Source organism: Rattus norvegicus, chromosome 9 (assembly GCF_036323735.1).
Source record: "Rattus norvegicus strain BN/NHsdMcwi chromosome 9, GRCr8, whole genome shotgun sequence".
Classification (NCBI taxonomy): Eukaryota; Metazoa; Chordata; class Mammalia; order Rodentia; family Muridae; genus Rattus; species Rattus norvegicus.
In genome coordinates this window covers 68,407,262-68,428,716 of record NC_086027.1, presented here as the reverse complement: position 1 = coordinate 68,428,716, position 21,455 = coordinate 68,407,262, and the positions used below count along the sequence as shown (strand labels likewise).

Sequence of the window (21,455 nt, the reverse complement as noted above, 5' to 3'; positions counted from 1 at the left end):
AACAAATAACAAAACTTGCGTTTCCTTTATCCAAGTCAAAACGTGTGGCCGGACGCTTAGGAAAGCAGCCCTTCACTTTTCCTTAAAAAGGAATGTTTATCTCAACCAAATTAACAACCCAGGGGAAACCTCCGATTTCTGCAGCTCTGCCTGTAAAAGCTACTGTCTTCACAGTTAGGCCTCTCCTCCGGGAGACACTTTTGTTTCCCGCTTTGTCTCTTATAACAAAGACAGGGGGGGGGGGGGGGAATGCATTCCTGTTTTGAAAAGCATCAAGTCATCACTTCTTTTCAGGGTATGAAACCAAATAAAACATTCTTCTTCGTTCTGCCTCCCGCCTTTCCTAGAGAATGAAAAAGTAGCAGACTGTATCTACCACTCGGCTCTTTGGCCTCCTCTCCGAAACCTTCTCGGGCATCTCTGCGTTAGGACTCTAGCAGACAGGACTCCCCCGCCTTCCAAATGCTTATTTTACTAGACTTGAAAGGAGTAGGGAAGGAAAAACAGGCGGGAGGGGGTCCGGGAGGAGGACTGTAAGGGGTCTGACCCTGGAAATTAACCCATCTGGGCTCCAGTTTGGCCCCAGTGAAAAGAGATTATGGTTTGACCACCGCTTGACAAGGGCACCGCAGGGGGTCCCCATTTTGGCCACAAAGCCTAGGCTGCAGACAGAGCGGTATCCTCCCCCACCCTCACCCCCTCCCTCACTGGAGTGAGGACAGCCACTTGCCTTGCAGCAGGGGATTGGACTCACAACCCTGGCTCATCTCTGGTGCCTGACGAACTCAGTCTCTGATCTCAGCCTTTCCCTTAGACCCTAGCCAGCCCATGTCTTTCACAGTTAGCATCGTCCTGCAAGTCTTAGCCAGGAGTCTTTTCAGCCACTGCCTTCGCCTTTTCATTTGGGCCTCCTCTCAAGACCATCTCTCACCCCAAATTTCTTCTCACCTCCAAATAACTTCTCACTTCCAGATTAAAGCTCAGTGGAGGGGGCAGGGAGTTTACAGAAACAAGCCCCCCACCCAACAGTTCTTTCCCTACCATGCCTCTCCTCCTGCGAAAGAGTAGAAGTGGCAAGGGTGGGGTAAGGACCAGGGCTCATACCGCAGTCTCCCCCTTGCTGCTGTGGCTGAGTCTGTGGTAGAAGCGACGCCATGACTGCAGGGTCTTGCCCGACCAGATCCAGAAGCCGGTAGTGATGCCCACGATCATGGTCATCAGGTACTTGATCATGAAGACTGTAAAGTCGGGGCTCATGGGCGAGAAGTGGCCCGGGGGGCAGGGCACAGCGTAGCTCTTGCAGGTCTGCAGGAGCCAGGTGCGCTCCCAGTGCTCGCGGAAGGCCTGCTCGTAAAAGTAGCACGCCAGCACGATGGTGGCTGGGACCGTGTAGAGCACGCTGAAGACGCCAATGCGCACCATGAGCTTCTCCAGCTTCTCCGTCTTGGTGCCATCGTGCTTCATGATGGTGCGGATGCGAAAGAGAGACACAAAGCCGGCCAACAGGAAGGACGTACCGATGAAGAGGTAGACGAACAAGGGCGCCAGCACGAAGCCCCGCAGTGCATCCACACTAGACAGGCCCACGTAGCACACTCCACTGAGTAGGTCACCATCCACCTGGCCCATGGCCAAGATGGTGATTGTCTTGACCGCTGGCACAGCCCACGCGGCCAGATGAAAGTACTGCGAGTTGGCCTCGATGGCCTCGTGGCCCCACTTCATGCCAGCTGCCAGGAACCAAGTGAGGGAAAGAATGACCCACCAGATGGAGCTGGCCATGCCGAAGAAGTAAAGCACCATGAAGAGGATGGTGCAGCCCTCCTTCTTGGTGCCCTGCGCCACCGTGCGGTAGCCATCGTCCGAGAAGCGCTCCACGCACACGGCACGGTCCTCTAGCAGGAAGCCCGCCACGTGCGCCACTGCCACCATGAAGTAGCAGCCCGACAGGAAGATAATGGGTCGCTCTGGATAGCTGAAGCGACGCATGTCCACTAGGTAGGTGAGCACCGTGAAGAGCGTCGAGGCACAGCACAGCACTGACCACACACCTACCCAGAGGCGGGCGAAACGTCTCTCCTCTTCTTTAAAGTACATGAGGCCGTTAGCACGGCCTGGCTCACACGGGGCACCGCAGTCACGCTCGCCTAGGAAACGGTAGCCCAGGTAGGGGGGGACCTTGAGCTGACGCGGGCAAGAGAAGGGGAAAGACCAGCGGCCTCTGCCATCTGAGGGGGACATCGCAGTGAAAGGCGGGTCTGGCAGGTAGGGAGCAGTAGGGTAGGCGGTGGGACTACCGCCTGCGCCCCCGGAGCCGTCGGACGTGTTCTGCCCCACGCATATCTCGCCGGCGCCGTGCACCGGGAAGTTCTCGCAGCGCAGCCGCTCCGGCCACTGGAAACCGAACTTGTTCATGAGCGCCTCGCAGCCCTGTCGGGCGCGCTCGCACAAGGAACGGCACGGAGGAATGGCTTGGTCGAGCACGGTGCACACGGGTGCGTACATAGAGCATAAGAAGAAGCGCAGCTCGGGAGAACACTGCACCTTTACCAGAGGGTAGAACTGGTGCACCTCGAGGCCCGCGTCCTCTTGGTTCGTGTGGCCCAGCAGGTTGGGCAGGATGGTCTGGTTGTAGGCAATATCCGTGCACAACGGGATGGAGATGGGCTGGCAGAAGCCGTGGTCCGGTACCGAGATGCCTTTCTCGCCGTGGTATGGTTGAGCTCCGGTGTCCGTGGGCAGCGCGCCCAGAAGAGCAAGCACCAAGGCACAGAGGCCCAGGGGCGAGTGCGACGCCTCCGTGCCGGGGCCCCGCATCGCCGGCCGAGAGTGCAGCGGCGTTCTCAGCTGGAGGAAAAAGACGGGGCGCTGGGGAGCGGCTTGGATGCAGGGAGGCGCCGCCGCGCCCGGCGCATGAGAGTCCTCCCGGCGCCGGGGCCGGGCCGTGGGCGGCGCGGAGCCGAGGGTGCTAGGGTGCCTGCACAGCGGGGGCGAGGCCGCCAGCCGAGGGGGCGCCGCAGCCGCCTCCGCGTGGCACTCACGCGGCCTCCAGGGGTTCAAACTCCTGGGCCTGGAGTGGGGGGACCGAGGGGGGTGTCGCCTTACCCTCCCCGCCGAGACGTAACGGTGCGGCTTTCTCTGCGGCGACGAGCAACAAGCGTCTCCGGTTACCCTTCAAAGTTTGCCCAAGTTTCTCGAGCCCCGGGCGCACGCCGATACGCACGTCCCCTACACCAAGCCGGGCCTCCGCCAGGCCAGCGCCCAGCGTCCCCGCTTGCTCGCTCTGGTCGTCGCCTGGGTGCTGCTCCACCTTCTCTCCTTGAGGCCCCGCGGGCCACCGCTGCCGCCTCCTCTGATTCTGGAGCCTCCTTCAGTCCTAGGAAGGTCGGCCCCAAGTTTCAAGTCAAAGGGCTCGTTCTTGCTTTGAGTCCGATCGGTGCTCGGGAGGTAAGAGCTAGACAAGCTCGCTTTGGAAACGTAGTAGCGCGGAATCCGAAGCCCCTTCACCCGCAGTCGGCCTGCACCCGGCCTCTGCTGCCCCGCACAGTCCCAGCCCGCAACTCCCGGCGTCCGCCACCGCCCGCTAGGGAAGGAGTGCAGAGTAACGCCTGGGAGCTGCACTGGTGGCTAGAAGAAGCGTCGGGCTCGCAGGGCTCTGGGCCGCCCCGCCCCCTCCCCTCCCCCCATTCACAAACCACTCCGGGGGCGGGCCCGAGCCCTCTGGACGTCCAATAGAGCGCTTTGTTTTCTCTGTAGACGCCTTCCGATTGGGTGGAAGTCGGAAGGGGAGGCCGAGGGAACGAGGAAGGCGGTGCCTGAAGCGCTCTGGGCGGATTCCTGAGGGGAGGGGCGGAGAACTGAGAGAAAAGTTAGGAAAAACTTTTACCCAGAATTTGCTCAGGGGAGAAAAACGCACCAGAAAGGCAACTTGCTTGAAAGATTGGTTCCTCTTCCATGTACCCTAAAATACACATTCCCGAGCAAAAGGGGGCATTCGCTGAAGGCTTTGGCGAGAAGCTGAGAATAGCACAGTGCCAGGGCGGAGAGACGTGACCCAGAGTCACGTTAGCCTTGCCTGGCTGGCTAGAGCGGGAGGATTTTAGTTAGCATCAGTGTGGAGCGAGGAAAGGGTGCGACTAAGGACCGTTTTTTTCTTCCCATACCCCAGCCGACCATGTGAAGCCATAATCCCCTCTCCCTCCCCCAGTTACAAAAAGGGGGGCCGCCCGGAGGGAGAAACCGGAGTCGGCCGAGGGGCGGACTTGTGGCGGGAGGAAGTGCAGACCCTCGGAGGAGAGGGCCCAGAGCTGGGGGTTGCGCGGCACTCACGAGCCTGCCACCCCTCCCGGGCACACTGCTGGGAGCCTGGGATGCCCAAGAGGCTCTGGGGGTTTTGGAGAGCTCTAAGGCAGCTCTGGGGGAATGCTTATGAGAGTAACCTGAGACCGAGGGCCTCAGAACTCTCTGTATGATTTACAGAGCGCCTTCGGTTGCCCCGTTTCCCCTTCTTTCTGAGGTGTGTGGCCTCCAGAGAACCCATCTTCGTTGCAGAAGCAACCATTTGATCTTTCCATTTGGAATCTACATAGAAAAGTTTTAACGCGCGTTAGAAACCAGGGCATTTGCTAATTAAAGGGCTTTCGAGACACAAAGAGGGGTTATTTTCCTTCTGGGGTAGCGTTTTCTGATTGGCAAGCGTTCTTTTGTTCTTGGTCAAATCTTAACCCTGCTCCAGGCACTGGGCGCTCGTGCGCGTTGTCTGATTGCCCCGGACCGGTCGGAAGTTACTAAGGGGCCTCTGCCCTCTCCCAAGAGCCAGCATGAATACTATGAATTCCCATGCAGGGAAGTGACAAGTTGAATCGTTGAATCTGTCTCCGCAGTCTTACTATTTTAAACAACATTTTTTTCTGACTCAGTCCTTCTGCCTGTCTCAGTTGGGTGCTGGTGCTTGAGAGATTTTTGTACAGTTGAATGTTGAATGCCGGCAGAAGTAACTCCCTCTGGTACAGTTTCTCCATCTAGGAAAAGGCTAGATTCTGAAATCTAAGACAATCAATTGGATTTCCTTTTCTCGTAGACCTGGGCTTCTTCTAATTTTCTTTTATTTTATCTCAGAAGTTCGCTGAGCTCTTTCCTTCCACGTTAGAGTTCATCTTTTGTGCTCCTGTTAATGCGTCTGAAGAGCCCAGCCTCGTGGAACAAGGCAGTGTCAGAGAGTTGACACCCTCCATCCGGCTTGCAATAACAATCACCGTTTTCCTTCTAAGTTCAGTTTAACCTTCACACCAGTCCCCAGCAACCCCCCCCCATAAAGAATCTCCCTCAAAGCAATAAAGATGAATAAGCCACGTTTTCCTTTTTAAAAATATACATTCTTCAAGACTTCATCTTCTTCCTTCTAAATTATTATTCCTATTACCCACCGCTGTGCTGTGTTAATATTTGTTGGGAGATGTTTAAGACATTGGGGGGCTGTTTTGCTTTGTCACTGAAAGTGTGGGTGGTGGAGCTTAGATTCCTTTCTTTTCCCCCACGAGGTTCAGGATGTCCTCCTTTTTAAAATAAAAATTTCATGCTTATTCATCAGATCCTTGATCTAACTCGTCTTTGCTTATCGAGGGAGAAATACCAAGCTGTATCGTCAAAAAATATGAAAACTGACAAGATAGAACACTGCCTCAAATTCAACAGAAACCAGCTATAAGGATGAGCTGCTCATCCTTATAAGTCCCAGACAGCTCTGATGTTAGGCAATAGGAATAACGATTTAGGAAGAGGGGGGTGGGATGAGCCAGTATAGGAAGGAATGGGATATTTTTTAAACAATCTATGCATGAAGGACAGGAAACTCATTCTAGATGGGAACGTCACACAGTAAGTCCTTTTCTCTGTCCCAGGCAGAGAGGAGCAAAAGTAGTGGAGAAGCAAAGGTAGGTTTTAGGAGCTGGGGTGGGGACTCTTTAAAGATGATTTAAAACAACAACAGCAACACTCTGTCTGGGCTTGGGGATTTAGCTCAATATGGGGCAATTGCCTAGTGTATGAGAGGCCCCAGATTCAATCTTTCATAACACACACACACACACACACACACACACACACACACACACCAAACAAACAAAATAAACAAATGACCTCAATCCAAAATCACTCCAAGAAAAAGAGAACGTACTGTTAGTGCAGAGTATGGTGGAGCACAGCTTTAATTTCAGCACTTGGAGGCAGAGACAGTTGGATCTCCATGAGTTTGAGGCAAGCCTGCTCTACATAATGAACTCCAGAACAACCCGAGAGCCACATAGTGATAGTCTGATTCAAACAAAACCATGCGCATGTGCAATGCTAGATAGGTGATAGATAGATAGATAGATAGATAGATAGATAGATAGATAGATAGATAATAGATAGATAGATATCTAGATAGATCAATAGATAGATATCTGGCTAGATCAATAGATAGACGATAGGTAGAAAGATAGATGGATAGATAGATAGATATCTAGATAGATCAATAGATAGATATCTGGATAGATCAATAGATAGACGATAGGTAGAAAGATAGATAGATAGATAGATCTGTGAGACAATGCTGAAACTTTCTTTTTTTTTTTATTTATTTTTTTAAATTTATTTTATTTATATGAGTAGACTGTGGTTGTCAGACACACCAGAAGAGGGCATCAGATCCCATTACAGATGGTTGTGAGCCACCATGTGGTTGCTGGGAATTGAACTCAGGACCTCTGGAAGAACAGTCAGTGCTCTTAACCGCTGAGCCATCCCTCCAGCCCAATGCTGAAACTTTCTATGCCTGCCTCATGTCAAGTTCTATGGTGGAAAATGGGTATCTTTAGTTTTGAAATGCTATGGTTTGAAGGAGTCATATCATAAAGGAGCAGACCAGAAGAGGTAAATTCACAGTGTAAGGAGCCAAGTCTGTTTTAGGCTCTCTGACAAGTGAGGCAATGTTGGTTTACATTCTCCCTGGGATTAGTTTTCTTTCCAAGCAATACCTTCCACACCCAGCTCCCAAAGCTGGTATCTTCTTTGGAAAGCCAAGGGTGGAAAATTTTGTAACTGTCTGCTGCAAAACTTCCAATTGTCCCTGCCCTTTAAAATAACAAAGGCCTTTATTTCTTCACATCGTAGTCATATATGGCCTCAAAGAAAGTGGTGGTAGTCACTAGCTCCATTTTTTTTTCAAGTACTACTTATTTTGGCTAGGTCCCAGGCTTATCTAGCTGAATTACATCCTGATGTCACGGCAGACTTGAAAATGGCCACGTGGTGCCACAGTCCTGTTCTTGTAATGGAACTCTGACTGCAAGAATTCATGACAGGCCAGAAAGGGGCATCTTGGAGCACACACTTCTCTTTCTGGCCTCTCTTTTGCCAGATTCTTTTGACATTATAACACTGCAGATTTGAGATATCTAATTGCTAGATTGCCATTAACTTGTGTCCATCTGAGTTTAAGGTGTTGGCTTGTTCTCCACCCAAACATTTTTTATCTTTAAAGCACTTCCAAATGTTATGGAAATTAGAGATGTCCACACTGAAGAGGAGGAAGGCCGAGCTATAGTGGTGCTTAGGTTTGGTGAGTGGGTAGATACGATTTATATAGCAGATTCAGTTACTACGTCTGTTGGACCAACATTTTTTGTTGTTGTTGATCAAGAGTTTTCTGAGTTATTTATTGTTGTATAATGAATAGTCACCCAATTTAGCAGCTTAGAAAGAACAAATACTTGGTGTCTCACAGTTTCTAAATGTCAGGAACCTGGGTGTACTTGGCTTGACCTGGCTCTGCTTCTGTCTGCTTATTGCGAGCAGGGTTAATCATGGCTTCAATGAAGCCTCCAACCCCTACCCTGTGTGTGTGTGTGTGTGTGTGTGTGTGTGTGTGTGTGTGTGTGTGAGAGAGAGAGAGAGAGAGAGAGAGAGAGAGAGTGTGTGTGTATGTCTGTGTGTGTGTCTGTGTGCGTGTGTCTTTTGAGACAAGGTTTCTCTTTGTATCCCTGGCTGTCCTAGAACTCAGAGATCTGCCTGCCTCCACCTCCCAAGTGCCCCACTTTCAAACTCAAATAACATCGTGCCAGCCTCAGGCTTTCACAGACTGGTGGGCAAAGCCTTCGATTTCTTGCCACTCATACCTCTCCCAAGCACAGGGTGAGAGAAGGTGAGAGTTGGAATGCCCCAGACGGTGACACTAACAAGGGAAGCTACAGTCTTCCCGATCCCCAAGTGACAACCTGTGACTTTTGCCATATTGTATCCATTTAGAGGAGCGTCCTTAGGTTACCCTCACTTAAGAGGCAACAGGGATGAAGCAAGGTGCGAAGATTCATCCCAGTGGACAGATGTCAGGAGTGATTACTATAAAGGTTATTTCTTCTGCCAGAGAGTTGTGTAGACAAGGACACAGAGAGAAACAGCTCTTGGCCTGCTGGCCTTGCAGTCCAAGAATGAGAGCACAAGGCTGACTATCTGTAGTACCTGTTACCATCACAGTAGAACTCTGACCCTGGAGAACTTTTTCAAACACACGTCTTTGGGCCCATGAAAAAAGAACGTTGAGAAAATTTTATCATGGGAGAACATTAACAATTCTAGGAAAACCCTCTGGGTGCAGAGAGTAAGCCACTCCAGGGGCCCTTGTCTGCATTCCAAGGACAGAGCCTTTTGAATGCAGTCTGAGAGAGACTTGGGCCATCTGGGCTGCTAGGTGACAGCACTGTGAGTAACTGCCACCTGCATCTCAGTGCCACTCTGTGTGGCACTAAGGTGTGGGTCGAGTGCAGAGGTGGCCAGAGCACTACTGATTTCCTGTCCTGCCTCAGGCCAGTCACCAAACTCCCTAGCTCCCTCCAGTGTGTAGAGAGGATCAATGGTATAATGTAAAATGCATAAGAAAACCATCACAACAGCACAGCATTCTGGTTTGGTTATGGGATGCAAAGCATGAGATGAAATAAAAGGCCCATTTAGCAGCATATTTGTGGCTCTGGCTCTTTGCTGAAGTAAATACATACATATGCATATATATGTACATAAATATACACATATGTGTACGTGTATGTATGTATATATATGTGTGTGTATATGTGTAATATATATATTAAATATGTGATATATATTTAAAATGTGGCTATTTGGATGCTCAAAACATAATATATATTATAATATATTATTACTATATATTATAGTAATATGCTAGTAGATGTTTATAATGATTGTCTGTGCCTTTCCCAATTTCCAGGGTATAAATACTGCTGCTGTGGTGGCTGTTGACCCAACATGTTGTCAGAGAGCTTGGAGTTGAAAAAAATAGGCACACAAGAAACCTCAAGATCTGTTCTAGGACACTAATGGGCTTGTAGAACTTCTCTTCCAAATGTTTCAAGCATCCGAATAGCCACATCTTAAATATAATGACTACTGCTTGTGCTACAAACACAGTATATCTAATTTCCTAACAACCCTGGGAGACTCCTGGCAGAGGTTCCCTAGAGAAGCCAGGCCCAGACTAAAGCTAAAATTCATACAGCGGTTTTCACTGCACTCTATGGCATACGTGGTTAATCTCTGTTTTGTTAATACAGAGAAGCCTTAGAATGTTGGCGCTTGAGATTCAGGCCTATGTTACTGCTGCCCCCTGAGCATTACCACTTCCGTTGTTTCAGCCCACTTGGGAGAGCCTATCAATTTACTCTAATTTTCCAAAGAGCAATGGTGTTCCCGCTGCTGACTGCCCTGCTGGGCGTCTAACTTCACTCTTGGCCATTAAGGCAGGCAGGAAACTTGATAATTTTTAGGTTATCCCTCAAAAAGAATGCAGGCCCTACCAGCAGACAGCTGGCAGAACAGCAGGGGTGGACTCATAGTAGCAGTGGTAAAGGCCTCCAAAGAAACTTCCAGAAGACTAAAGATGGGAGTCAGAATGATGGAGCTCACACCTAGCTGGTCACCAGAATCATCTGAAGAATAAAGAGGAAGGGAGGTGAAGGGAAGGGGAGGGAAGGGAGAGGAGAGAAGGGGAAGGAGGGGAGGGGAGGGAAAGGAATTCAGAAGCTTAGCCCCACTGCATCAAGTTGGGTCAGAATCTCTGCATGGGACTTGGGATTTAATTTTTTTCAGAATCACTAGGTGATTCTTTTGAGTTAGTAAGGCTTGTGGACTTGTATCTCAAACCAGTGCATTGTCACTGATGCCACACAGAATGTCTTAAGTCTGAGAGTCCTTCTCTGCCTGATTTCATTTTGAACTGAAGGCTGGAAACATCAGAACTGTAAAGGAGCAGTGTGTGTGTGTGTGGTGTGTGTGTGTGTGTGTGTGTGTGTGTGTGTGTGTGTGTGATGGAGAGAGACAGAGACAAAGAAATAGAAGGAGGGCGGGAGGGAGGGAGGGAGGGGGGGAGGTGAAGACAGAGACAGAAAGGGTTGGACAAGGGACTGAATGTGTGATTGGCTTCTGAGATCTTATCTATGATGCTCAAGTTCACTGCTGCTATTCTGAAGTGTGACAGCTGCTACTCCCACAGTTCACTTCCTCAGACCGACATTGCCATCTTGGACCGCATGGACCCTGACCTTGAAGACTGAGTCAGGAATAGATAATGTGACAGAGCCATGAGGTTGTCTGTCATGAGACCATTGTCCAATGGGTGTATCTGCTGGATACAGCACGGCCACCTAATTAGATACTTTGTTTTCTGGGAGGTCTGATGCAAAAGCACAGTGACAGAAAAGCAAAACTCAAGAATCAGGAGAAATTTGGAGAAGGCAAGTGCTGTTCAGACAACTGTTCAGGATCCTAGGAGAAACATTCACTCCCAGCTGCCTAGTCAGTTTCAGTCCTGCAGAGACCTGTGTTGCTGGACCTGCCTGGATGCAGAACTTGGGAATAGGGTTGGGGGTGCAGCTGGCAGGTAAGTGCTTGCCTAGAGTGTACGACTCCTGGGTTCGATCCCAAGCACTGCCCAAGACCTAGTGTGGTAGCTTGAACCTGTAACCCCAGATCTCAGAAGATAGAGACAGTGGGATCAGAACTTCAAGACCATATACAGCTGCCTAGTGAGCTCAAAGCTAGACATAAAACCCTGTCTAAAAATGGGCAAGCAAGACACAAATCAACCTGGGAAATACAGTAGGACTGCAGTTAATGTATTGACTGAATTATCTCTAAAAGCTCCAGAGCTTCCTTCTCTTGGGTTGTGAGGAGAAATGAATTCCTTAAGGCATACTACCATTGTCAACACGTTGTGGGACTGCTGTTGTCCTTCAGTATCTGCAAAGTGGTAGATAGGAACCCCAGTCTTTGGCTGCATATATGGTCTAGGAGGCTTCCTTTCTTGCTTTCCCAATGGTAGACACTGGGCCATGGGGGTCCGCCATAGTCTGTTGTATACGATAGAAACACAGTAGACACCACCTCCTTCCTGTTCTTTTGATGTCTAGAACTTGGGAAAGGAGGGAGAGACTGGAGTCAGGGTCTATGATACCACGCTATATGAACAAACTTCTTTTCAGTGTTTGCAGTCTTCTGGGCCTTACAGCCAACCTACCCCTAATTGATCCCAGGGTCCCTGGCCCATAGATTACACTCGTATCTAGTCCACTCTAATGCTCCAGTCCCTTCTTGCTTTGTGAACCCAGTAGGAATACATTTCTTTTCTCTGTCAGCCACAAAATTGACATTTTCTTTGTTGAATCAAATTGTGCTGTTCATCAATCATATGAAATTCAGCGTGAAAAGGAAGATGTACAGGATATGGATAGGGACAAAAGACCTCGGAATCCTGAGACCCACAGGCTACAGCACTGCTGTTTCTTCCAAATGGAACATAGGCTTGGGATACACAAACTAAATTCAGTGGTACGAGGGAACTGGTTTCAAGTTCGAAGGAAGCTGATCCTCAAAGGGGTGGCAGTAGAGGGATGCATTTTTAAAAACCTGCTTCCCTCGCTTTAAACGTCTGTTAAAAGCTCCCCAAGAGGGTCTAATATGAAGCCAGGGTTTTAAATAGTTGATGACAAAGCAGAAAGAAAGGTTTAGTTTCCTTTTCTTAAAAAATATATTAAGTCAGTGAGCTGGCTCCTCCAGTGAGTGCCAGCCTGGAGAAGGCACAGTGCATTTCTAGTCCCTCAGGAGAGTCCGTGGAAGAAATACTTCAGTGACCAAGAGACTCCTGGGGGCCTCCTGATTAACTCCACACCCCTGGCTAAGGTCCAGTCTGGTTACCCCTGAGTTTTTCCCAGAGGAAGCTGTGCTTTGTGATACGGCTCTAATGCTTCTGGCTCTATTTGGGAGTTTCTGGACTTAGCAAGGACTCCTAACAGTCAGGGTTCTCATGGATCTACAGTGCAGAGGTGAGCCTGTCTCTGCCCACGGACTGACACCCCACCCGTGTGATTTATTAGGAAACCCATGCTTGACACACGCAGCGCTCCCTTAAGGGACACTTGCCCGTGGCTTTTCTTCCAGTTCACATTTCCACTTAATCTCCCCCTCTCCCTCCCCCCCCCCGCCTCCTCCCTATTATTATAAATAGCACTTTAAACTCTAGAGCCAAGCTCTTCAATTAAGGTGTAGACAAAGTGGTTTGACTCCTCTTGATTAAAAACTCTGAAAGGGAGAGAACACAAACCTTAAAACATTTGCTTTTCAAAGCAAGCAAGGCAGGTGGGGGAGGGGGAGAGAGAGAGAGAGAGAGAGAGAGAGAGAGAGAGAGAGAGAGAGAGAGAGAGAGAGAGAGTTCAAAATTGCCAGATGTCAGTTTAAAGGGGGCTAAGAATTCCTAAGCCTTTGTTTACCAAATCCTTGCTCAGAAAACTCAGAGAATCCAGGGCTTTGAGTACCTGGCAGAGGAGGCCACCCAAAGGCCAAGGTAGGATGGGAAGGGGTGGGGGTGGGAATGGAGCACATGGTGGCCATTTGAGTTTTGTTTTTTTTTTTTTTTTCTCTTAATTATCTGGGGTTGCCCTTCGAGAAATCAGTTCTCTTTGCAGTTGGGAAATTAACCCTTAATCTCCACAAATGAGGGCAATCAACCCATTTACTGAATAAACACAGATCATTACAGCTTTGCTGCCCCTCATTGTGATTTAATTTGAGAATGGCTTCACCTGAGCCGGATAGGGCTGGGCGTAACCTGGTGCTGTCCCCCTAGGGGAGAACGCAGGTTGAAAAGTGGCTGAGAGAGGGAAGAGAGCCCAGCCGAGCCAGGACAGAGCTTTGAGATCTCCTCAACAGGTGAAAGTCTTAGTCCCTTCTTGACTTGGTCTTACCTCGTGGACTGCTGAAGTCCCTGGGCTGGGAATGGAGAAGCTCTTTGTTTCTTAGTTTGCTCTTATTAATGTGCTGAGGGCCCTGGCACTTAAACCTCTGTCTCACCCACCAGTTCTTCTGTTTATTGGTAGTCACTGGGAAGGTCCACTGCGCGGTGCCCAAGGAAACACTGAGCTGATGATCAATGAATTACCGTCGCCCAACTCAAGTCGAAAAGCATGAAAGGCAGGCTCGTGACCTCCTTCACTAATTTAAAAAGATGTATTTTGGAGCCAGTGAGGCGGGTCGATACTCGACACCAAATCTGATGACCTGGATTCCATCTCTGGAACCCAGTCAGAGAGAACTGACTCCCTCTAGTTGCCCTGTGATTTCCACACAGGCACAGCCACATGTGCTACACACACACACACACACACACACACACACACACACACACACACACACGTAAAAAATGTTAAGAAAAGAATAAGAGAAATCGAAAAGGAGGGGCTGTATTGAGCAAAGACTCAGGGCTGTTTTTCAGAAGGAACCTGAAAGTTAATAATTCTCACCTTCTCTTACAGGCAAGGATGCTGATGTTCAAGGTGTGAAATGAATTGTCCTCAAGCTGACGGAAGGGCTGAACGTAAAATCCACACGTTCAGGCTCTGGGCCTGTGGTTTTTGTTATTGTTTTGATTTGTTTTAATATCAGGATGGCTTCTGCCTGGGAGACCTGCAGGAAAGCTGGTGAATGTGGCTATTTTTCTTGCTTCCCAGTCACCGGAGGTGACCCCTCACAGCTGGGCCTCATCAGGAAGGGCCTGCCTGGACCGGGCGGGAGAACTTCAGCTGAGGTCCAGCCTGACCTCAGCATGGGAGGAGGGAGGGTTTGTCTGTGCTGGGGAAGGGGCTTCGGCCTGCTCCTGTGGCTTCCAGCAGACCTGTGAAGAGCCGCTGCGGAAAGGGGAGGCAAGACAGCCCAGAAGGCAGAGGAAGCACGGAGAGAAGAGATAAACAGAGGGCAGCAACAGACTTCTCACTTTGGCAAAAGGCACTTTGGTCTCCCTGTGAAACTTCACCCCTCTTCTTCCCCAAGAGATGGCCCCTGCTTTAAAGTCCTAGCTGTAAAGACCATATAGGTCCTGCTTTGTTTAGGCTCCCTGGGATGGGGTGTACTAACTTAAATCCCAGCCGAGCAATTGGGAGTGAGCCAGCTGACTGACTCCAGCGTCTGGGGCTAGCCAGCTCCTTACTATTTTTATGAACTGCTAACATTTATTTAATGCTCACCATGCCAGAGACATCCTGCCCACCCCTCACCCCTCACTCCCTGAACCTTGGTCTGCAATAGCCCTTGCAAGTGGCTACTCTTTATTTGATCCACTTTAAAGATGAGGATACCAAGTCATAGAGAGGCCCAAGATCCTACTGACAGTAAGGACCAAACGTTGAACCCCATCCTTTCCTTGAATAAAAAGCAGGAGGAGGTGTGACTGACAGGAAGAAAGGGGGTGACACTTAGCCCGCCCGAAGACCATGAGGCTGTCTGCCTTGAAGAGAAACAATCAACTCAGGTGTTCCCAACACTACTCCATGAGGCTGCACTTCTGTCTAGCACCTCCGTGGCCAGCTGTCCAAGAGGACATCAGTAGTCCAGCATGTCTGTGGGAGACTGGACCATTATAAAGTAGATAAGGCATCTCTCCTGGGGACCAGTTCACGTGTCTCACTCAGCTGGGAGGCAGGGGAGCATTTTCCCACCAACTATTTTATAAGCTCCATTGTTCCTGCTGAAAGGAAGGCAAGACGGTTCAGGGGTGTTTAGTATGGTCCGTTAGGGACCCCAGCACGCTGTTTATGGGTTATGTTTGGGGTGGTATGGTTGAAAGCCCAGGGTTTATGGATTTGGATTTTGTTTAGTAGCTTGTGTGGCTTTGAACAAGTTGCTTCCTGTGGCCTCAGTTTCCATGTCTGCAAAGTGATAAGAATCACTGGAGCACCCAGTTCCTGGGGAATTGTGACGATTCAGGAGGAGACGATAAACCTCGAATCTGGCAGGCTGTAAGTGATCAATGGACAGTAATTAGTATTGGTAAAGGTTTACAGAAGCAATTTAGGGAGACACAAGGTGGAGGCTTGTCGTTCCTCAGACGGCCACCAACGTGCTCTGAATGTGGATTCCAACCTTGCGGGAGGGACTGGGCAGAGCAAAGCTGACCTTCCCTCCATTGAATATTTCTGATGAACTAATGGGCCACAGAGATGTGTCTTTATGAGTTTCTATAACCTGTAAGAGCTGTTGTGGCTGCTTGCTTGTCCGAGTCTGGTTGCTTATACCCCGCTGGAAAAATATTTTAGGTCTCCCATGCTTGTTTCCACCCATGTCCATTTTAGGTCTCTTGGCAAGAACTGTGCTGCATGTAAATAAGGAAGAAATGAAATCCCAGGGTCACCCCTAGGCAGCATCAGTCTATCAATGCGATCACACCCTCCTCAGAGGCTGATCTCATGGGAAATGGAAGACAGGGAGGTTGTGCATCCTCACCGCTCAGCCTGCTTCTTTATCAGTGTCGGGCCATTTATTTAGAGTGCCCGACACTACGGTCTAGACTGACAGTCTGAGGAATGCTGTCCTCAGTGATTGGGGGTGGCTTCTGGAAGTCCTGGGGAAAAGCTGATGAGCGTGGCTGTTCTTGGTGTCCTTTACCTGGGGACACATTTGCAAAAGAAAGGTCAGAAGCCATACTGGTTGCCTGGTGAGCCAGGGCCACAGCACCTGCATCAGAACTCTCTTGTATCCATGAGTCCTGGCACCAGTGGGCCCTTCATAAATACCTGTGGGTTTAATAATCTGCTGTTTTCTACCACCCTTCCCCGCTGTTTCACACTCTGCAGTTAAATGTTAAAATACGTTTTCTCCTTACAGTCTCTGAATGTGTCTACTTTGTATTTATAAGTGGATACAGAATAGAGATTTATTGCAGGGGTCAAGCACAGCCTGCCCCACTGCAGTCTTCTATTCAGTGGTCTCTACTGATCAATGATGGCCTCCTCTGTGTGTAAATTCTGACTGACTGTCCTTAAAAAACAACTGTCTGTTAATTACAGGCTGGGGGTGGAGCTGATCCACAGCTCTTTGCCTAGCGTGTTCAAGGCCCTGGGTTTTATTCCTAGCAATGAACACCAAACCAATTAATTACAAAAATGCTATTTTGTGTTTTAACAAGTAAGGACAACTATTCTTTTTGTTTTATTTTGTGATCTGAAGAGGCATCAGATCCCCTAGAATTGTAGTTATAGACGACTGATTGTAGGGTTGTGGGTCTGCCACAGGGCTCGGCCGCTTGGGGAGACAGGAAGTGACCATGCTTACCCCACACTGTTGCTGGGTGGGTGTTGGGCCATAGGGAAGCCGCTGGACACCCCTCCGGGAGTGGGAAAGTGCAGTCTGAGGCACAGGACAGCCTGAGCTAGCTTGGGGGTTCTGTGGGCCTGCTAGGAGGCCAGGGCCATCAGGCATCCAGGCGCTGCTGGAAGCCATGGAAGAGCTGAGAACGGAGTGGGAACCCACAGGCTGATCTAGCCCCGGGGCGATGGGGGAAAAGGGGGTGTTCTGGCTGGTCCCATGGGGGAAGTCCTTGGCTTGATGGTAGTGGTGGGCTTGAGCTTGGCTCGGTGGCGACTGTGGCTGGGAGCACAGAGAGGCCTTCTATGGGAGATTAGATGGCAGCTCTATAGGCAAAAGCCTTCTCCATGGCTCCCAATGGCGGATCCCAGTGAAAAGAGGCAGTCCATGGCTTTAAGGCATTTATTGTTTATGGCAGAAGGTAGATGAATAAAACCATACCCCACTTCTCAGGGTGAGCCTGAGGTTAAATACCTTTTGCAAGGAGGAGTGTCTGGGAAGGAAAGCTTATTGGTTAAGCCCTCCAGGCCTTTAGGTACCTTATTAAAATGGAGATGTCTTGAACATACGTGACCACAGATCGTGTCCTCTACGCATAGAGGGGCCTGGGGCATTGCCCTTGTGACTGATGTCACAAATCTATGGAGGGACTGAGGCTAGTGACAGGGCCTGGTGCCCAGGAACAGGTGAAGTGCCTACTGTCCCTTCAGGATCCCCGGGGTTTCTAGCCTTAGCTCAACCGGGAACCAGGCTACCTGTCATGGTCCCACGGTTGTTAGTCATCATGTGGATGCTGGGAACTGAACTCTGTCTGGTCCTCTGTAAAAAGCCAGTTCTCTTAACTGTTGGGTCTGTCTGTCTTCAGCCTCAAGATTCTTTAAAACAAAAACAAAACAAAAGCAAACCTCTCTCCAAAAACCTTACAGTTGCCCTGAAAGTTTAACATGATTTGATGTATTATTACATATTTGTTTATTTATTTGTTTCTGTGTGCATCTGTGTGAAGTGAATACCACAGCACTAGTGTGGAGGTCAGAGGACAACCGTGTGGGTCATGGGTAGGGATCCAATTCAAGTTGTCAGCCTTAGTGGCAAGTGCCTTTTGTTACCCACTGAGCCATCTTGTTTATTCTCATACATCACACACACACACACACACACACACACACACACACACACACACACACACACACACAATTGAGAAAGGATCTCATTGTGTAGGCCTGGTAGTCTGAAACTCACTTTGTAGACAAGGCTGTGCCTTGAATCTACAGGAGTCCATCGTCCTCTGCCTCCTGACTGCTGGCAGTAAAGGCATGTGCCTCCACACCCAGCCCTAATACATTTTCAAAGCATATTTCCTGACATTTTATACATGAGTGCTTTGCCTACATGTATGTATGTGCACCATGTGTACGTGGTTTATGGAGGCCAGAGAGATTTCGATCCCGTGGAATTTGAGAGTCTTGGATGGTTGTGAGCCACTATGTTGGTTCTGGGAGCCAAATCTGGGTCCTTTGCAAGAGCAGCACGAGTCTCAACAGCTGAACTGTCTCCAGCCCCCTAATATGCTTTCATCTAATTTAAATTTTATTTTATGTGCAGTATTGATTTTGGCTGCATATTTGTTTGTGTACCACTTGTGTGCATGGATCCCCAAGGAGACCAGAGGAGGGCATCTGGTCCCCTGTAACTGGAGATATAGAAGAATCCAAACAGCCATGTGGGTGCTGAGAACTGATTCTGGGTCTTTTAGAAGAATACTCTTAACAGCTGGACCCTCTCTTACCTTGTAAAAAATGATATAAATTTGTATTTTGTGTTTCTGGGAACCAAACCAGTACTCCTTGTACATCATTTAAAAATAATTAAGTCATCTTCCACTAAACTATACCCCATTCCTTGTAATATCTACAATGATGTATACACACACACACACACACACACACACACACACACACACACATATATATATATATATATATATAGAGAGAGAGAGAGAGAGAGAGAGAGAGAGAGAGAGAGAGAGATGGAGTTTTAGAAAGGCTGAATAATTTATCCAAGTTTGACACTAAGTGACATTTGGGGCTGGAGCTGAATCCAGAAGTGGTGCCACTTGATCCCACTGCCAAGTGTCAGGAGCACAGGCTGCTGCTGGCCAATGAACCATGCTGCCTGGTGAGATTTCACCTTTGCCTGAACTTCATGCAGGGAGGGCTATCCTTAACAGCTCTCACTCCATTTAAGACAGCTTTAATTGTTAAAAAGTCCTTCATTATATCGAACTGAAGTCTGCCTCTCCAAGGCTTCCATTGATCTCTACAGTACATATTTAATCCCTCTTCCATACAATAGCCCCTCAGATATGTGTGTGCCACCCCACCCCCAGGCCTCCTCCTCTACGTAGTTTGTGGGAACCCTGGAAATAGGCCCTCTCATGGTTCCAAGCTCCCAATGCAGCACAGGGAGGCTGGGCAGGCTCGAGCACGAGGGGAATGTTAAATCATATAACTCAAATCGATCCCAGGCAATGTCTGGAAGCATGGGTGGGGAGCTACCTGGGAACCAGCTAAGCATTCTTAACCATCCCCCGAATCAATGCTTGTCTGCAGCACAGGCACTGCCATAAGATGTAATTGTCTCTGAAAACAGGGAGTGCAGTGGGCTTAGCAAGGACACGGTCCACGGCCTAGTAGTGGCATCTTTATTCCAACTTAACGGGATCCTAAGGGTAAGAGTGTGTGAGCAATTGAGAGCGAGAGAGCGAGAGAGCGAGAGAGCGAGAGAGAGAGAGAGAGAGAGAGAGAGAGAGAGAGAGAGTAAGAGCTAGGGAGCACGGGAGCAAGGGAGAGGGAGAAGGGGAGGGGGAGGGGGAGAGGGAGAGGAAGAAAGAGAGAGACCCTAAAAGACATCAACATGGGGAGGGTGGAAGGCTGAGTGATGTAAAGAGGTTTCACATCAGGAATAATGGGGTGGTACCTAAGCTCCACCCTCCACGAGGTCACATGTAGTTTAAGCCAGGAAGGCAGACTTTAGAAAGTGTCTGTTCCACTGAAGACATTGACGTAATCAGAATCTATGGGTGTGTGGCCTGGGTAGGGTCGGGAGGAGAGTGGTATAGAGTTAAGTGACCAGGGCCAGCTCTCTTGGGAGAGTTATCGAGAAACTGGGGTAATAGAAACATCTTCTGGCAGCAAATGTTAGCTACTCTCTTTGCCCTTTAGTGTTCAGCTAGTCTGTGGCACCTGACCCGTGAATGGCCTTCCTCCTGTCCTTCTCTAATCACATGACTGAATATCTCCAGGTGTTGGGAGTGCTCATAGCCCCCAAAGCCTGGGAGAACTCAGACCTGAGCAGAAGAAAAGGCCCCTTAGAGAGGCAGTAGAAACAGTGAACAGGAAGAAAAGTTAATCTTTTCATTGTTTTCAAATGCCTGTGGACCTCCACCTTTCTTCAACGCTCTGTGGACCAGGCCCTGCGCTTGTCCTTACAGATAGGTAAGAGTGTTAAAAACATTCAGATTTACTGGGTTTCCGGCCAGAAGTACAGCTCAGTAGGTATTTACCCAGTATGCACAGGGCGCTAGGTTCCCCAGCACTACCCACACCCCACAATCCCAGGACCTGAGAGAGAGGGGAAAGTTAGTGCCTTCCTTGGTTATATGGTAACTTCCAGGCCAGCATGGGCTACATGAGACCTTATCTCAAAACTGAAACAGCATACTGGATACCTGTGGGTGCCCGGATCTCCGCCCATCCCCCCTTTATGGTTTTTAAGAAAGCCATGAAGGGGGAACGCTTTTCTATTCTGTAGGAACAGGATGTTTGGCTGGGCATTGGGACCGCCTATGATGGCTGTCTTGTAAATGCGAGTGTGCAGCCACAGAGGCTCCTCGGAGGATACCCGGAGGACTCCCTCGCTCACCCCAATGGACAAACTCTCCTGTGTCTAGACTGGGTGTCACTCTCTGGCCCTGCAGAGGGTAAGTCTAGCAATGTGAGCGTCTGAATTTGAGGCCAAATCCTTGAGCAAATAGGCATCCTTCAACCACCATCTCTCAGTGGCTTCTAGCAATTAACATAACGTGATGCCAGGCCTATCCAGATAAGGATTCTAATGGCCACAATGACTTCCTTTTCTTCCCCAGCCCTTCTTTATTGCTCTGCACTCTCTACTCTACCCAGCAGGGAGGAGTTTAGAAGCTTGGGCCTGGGCAGGGCGGTGCGCGCAGCTTCCCACAAGCTCCTGCGAGGACTCCAGGGACAGCAGGCATTTCCCTTTAATAAGCTTCTCACACTACATTAAAGATAAAAGGGGAAGGGAAATATTTATATTCTGACAAAGCAGGCTCTTCCCTTCGGGCTCTTGTTTTATTTATTAACTTGCTCTGTCCCTCTCTGTCTCTGTGCCAGGGGCTGGGCATCGGTGGCCCTTCTCTCCTTTAGTCATTCCGTTCTCCATGAGTGACAGTGACAGGGGCTTTAGAGTCACTGTCAAAGAGATAGGCCTGTAGGTGGGTGCTGTTCCCAGGTGACACAAAATAGATGTTTCTCTCCGCTCCTGGGAGCTGCTCTCTGTCTCTGCCCTTATTACCAGTGCTTGGGTGAAGAGTGGCTCACACTGGTTACGTGTGTCATCTCAAATGAAGCTGTGTCAGCTGCGTAAATTGTTCAGAGGTCCAGTCGCCTGGGTTCCTGACTGAACCAAGAGGCTGGGGCCTCTTGACCTCTTCTCTCCTGTATGCTCTCTCACCATCGGGACTAAGGAGGCTTATT

At 49.4% G+C, this 21,455-nt stretch overlaps 1 protein-coding gene and 1 long non-coding RNA gene across 2 annotated transcripts; one reads left to right on the top strand and one right to left on the bottom strand.

Annotated features, from left to right (window-relative positions):
- Positions 1 to 359: 359 nt before the first annotated feature.
- Fzd7 (frizzled class receptor 7) lies at positions 360 to 3,179 on the bottom strand. The gene has a single exon (NM_001271185.1). The coding sequence runs from the start codon at positions 2,815 to 2,817 to the stop codon at positions 1,099 to 1,101; it is 1,719 nt and encodes a 572-aa protein (NP_001258114.1). The 5' UTR covers positions 2,818 to 3,179; the 3' UTR covers positions 360 to 1,098.
- Positions 3,180 to 12,572: 9,393 nt separating this feature from the next.
- On the top strand, positions 12,573 to 15,329 carry LOC120094799 (uncharacterized). Its single transcript, XR_005489498.2, has 2 exons — positions 12,573 to 12,889; positions 13,857 to 15,329. It is a non-coding gene; the product is annotated as an uncharacterized LOC120094799 (long non-coding RNA).
- Positions 15,330 to 21,455: the final 6,126 nt, after the last annotated feature.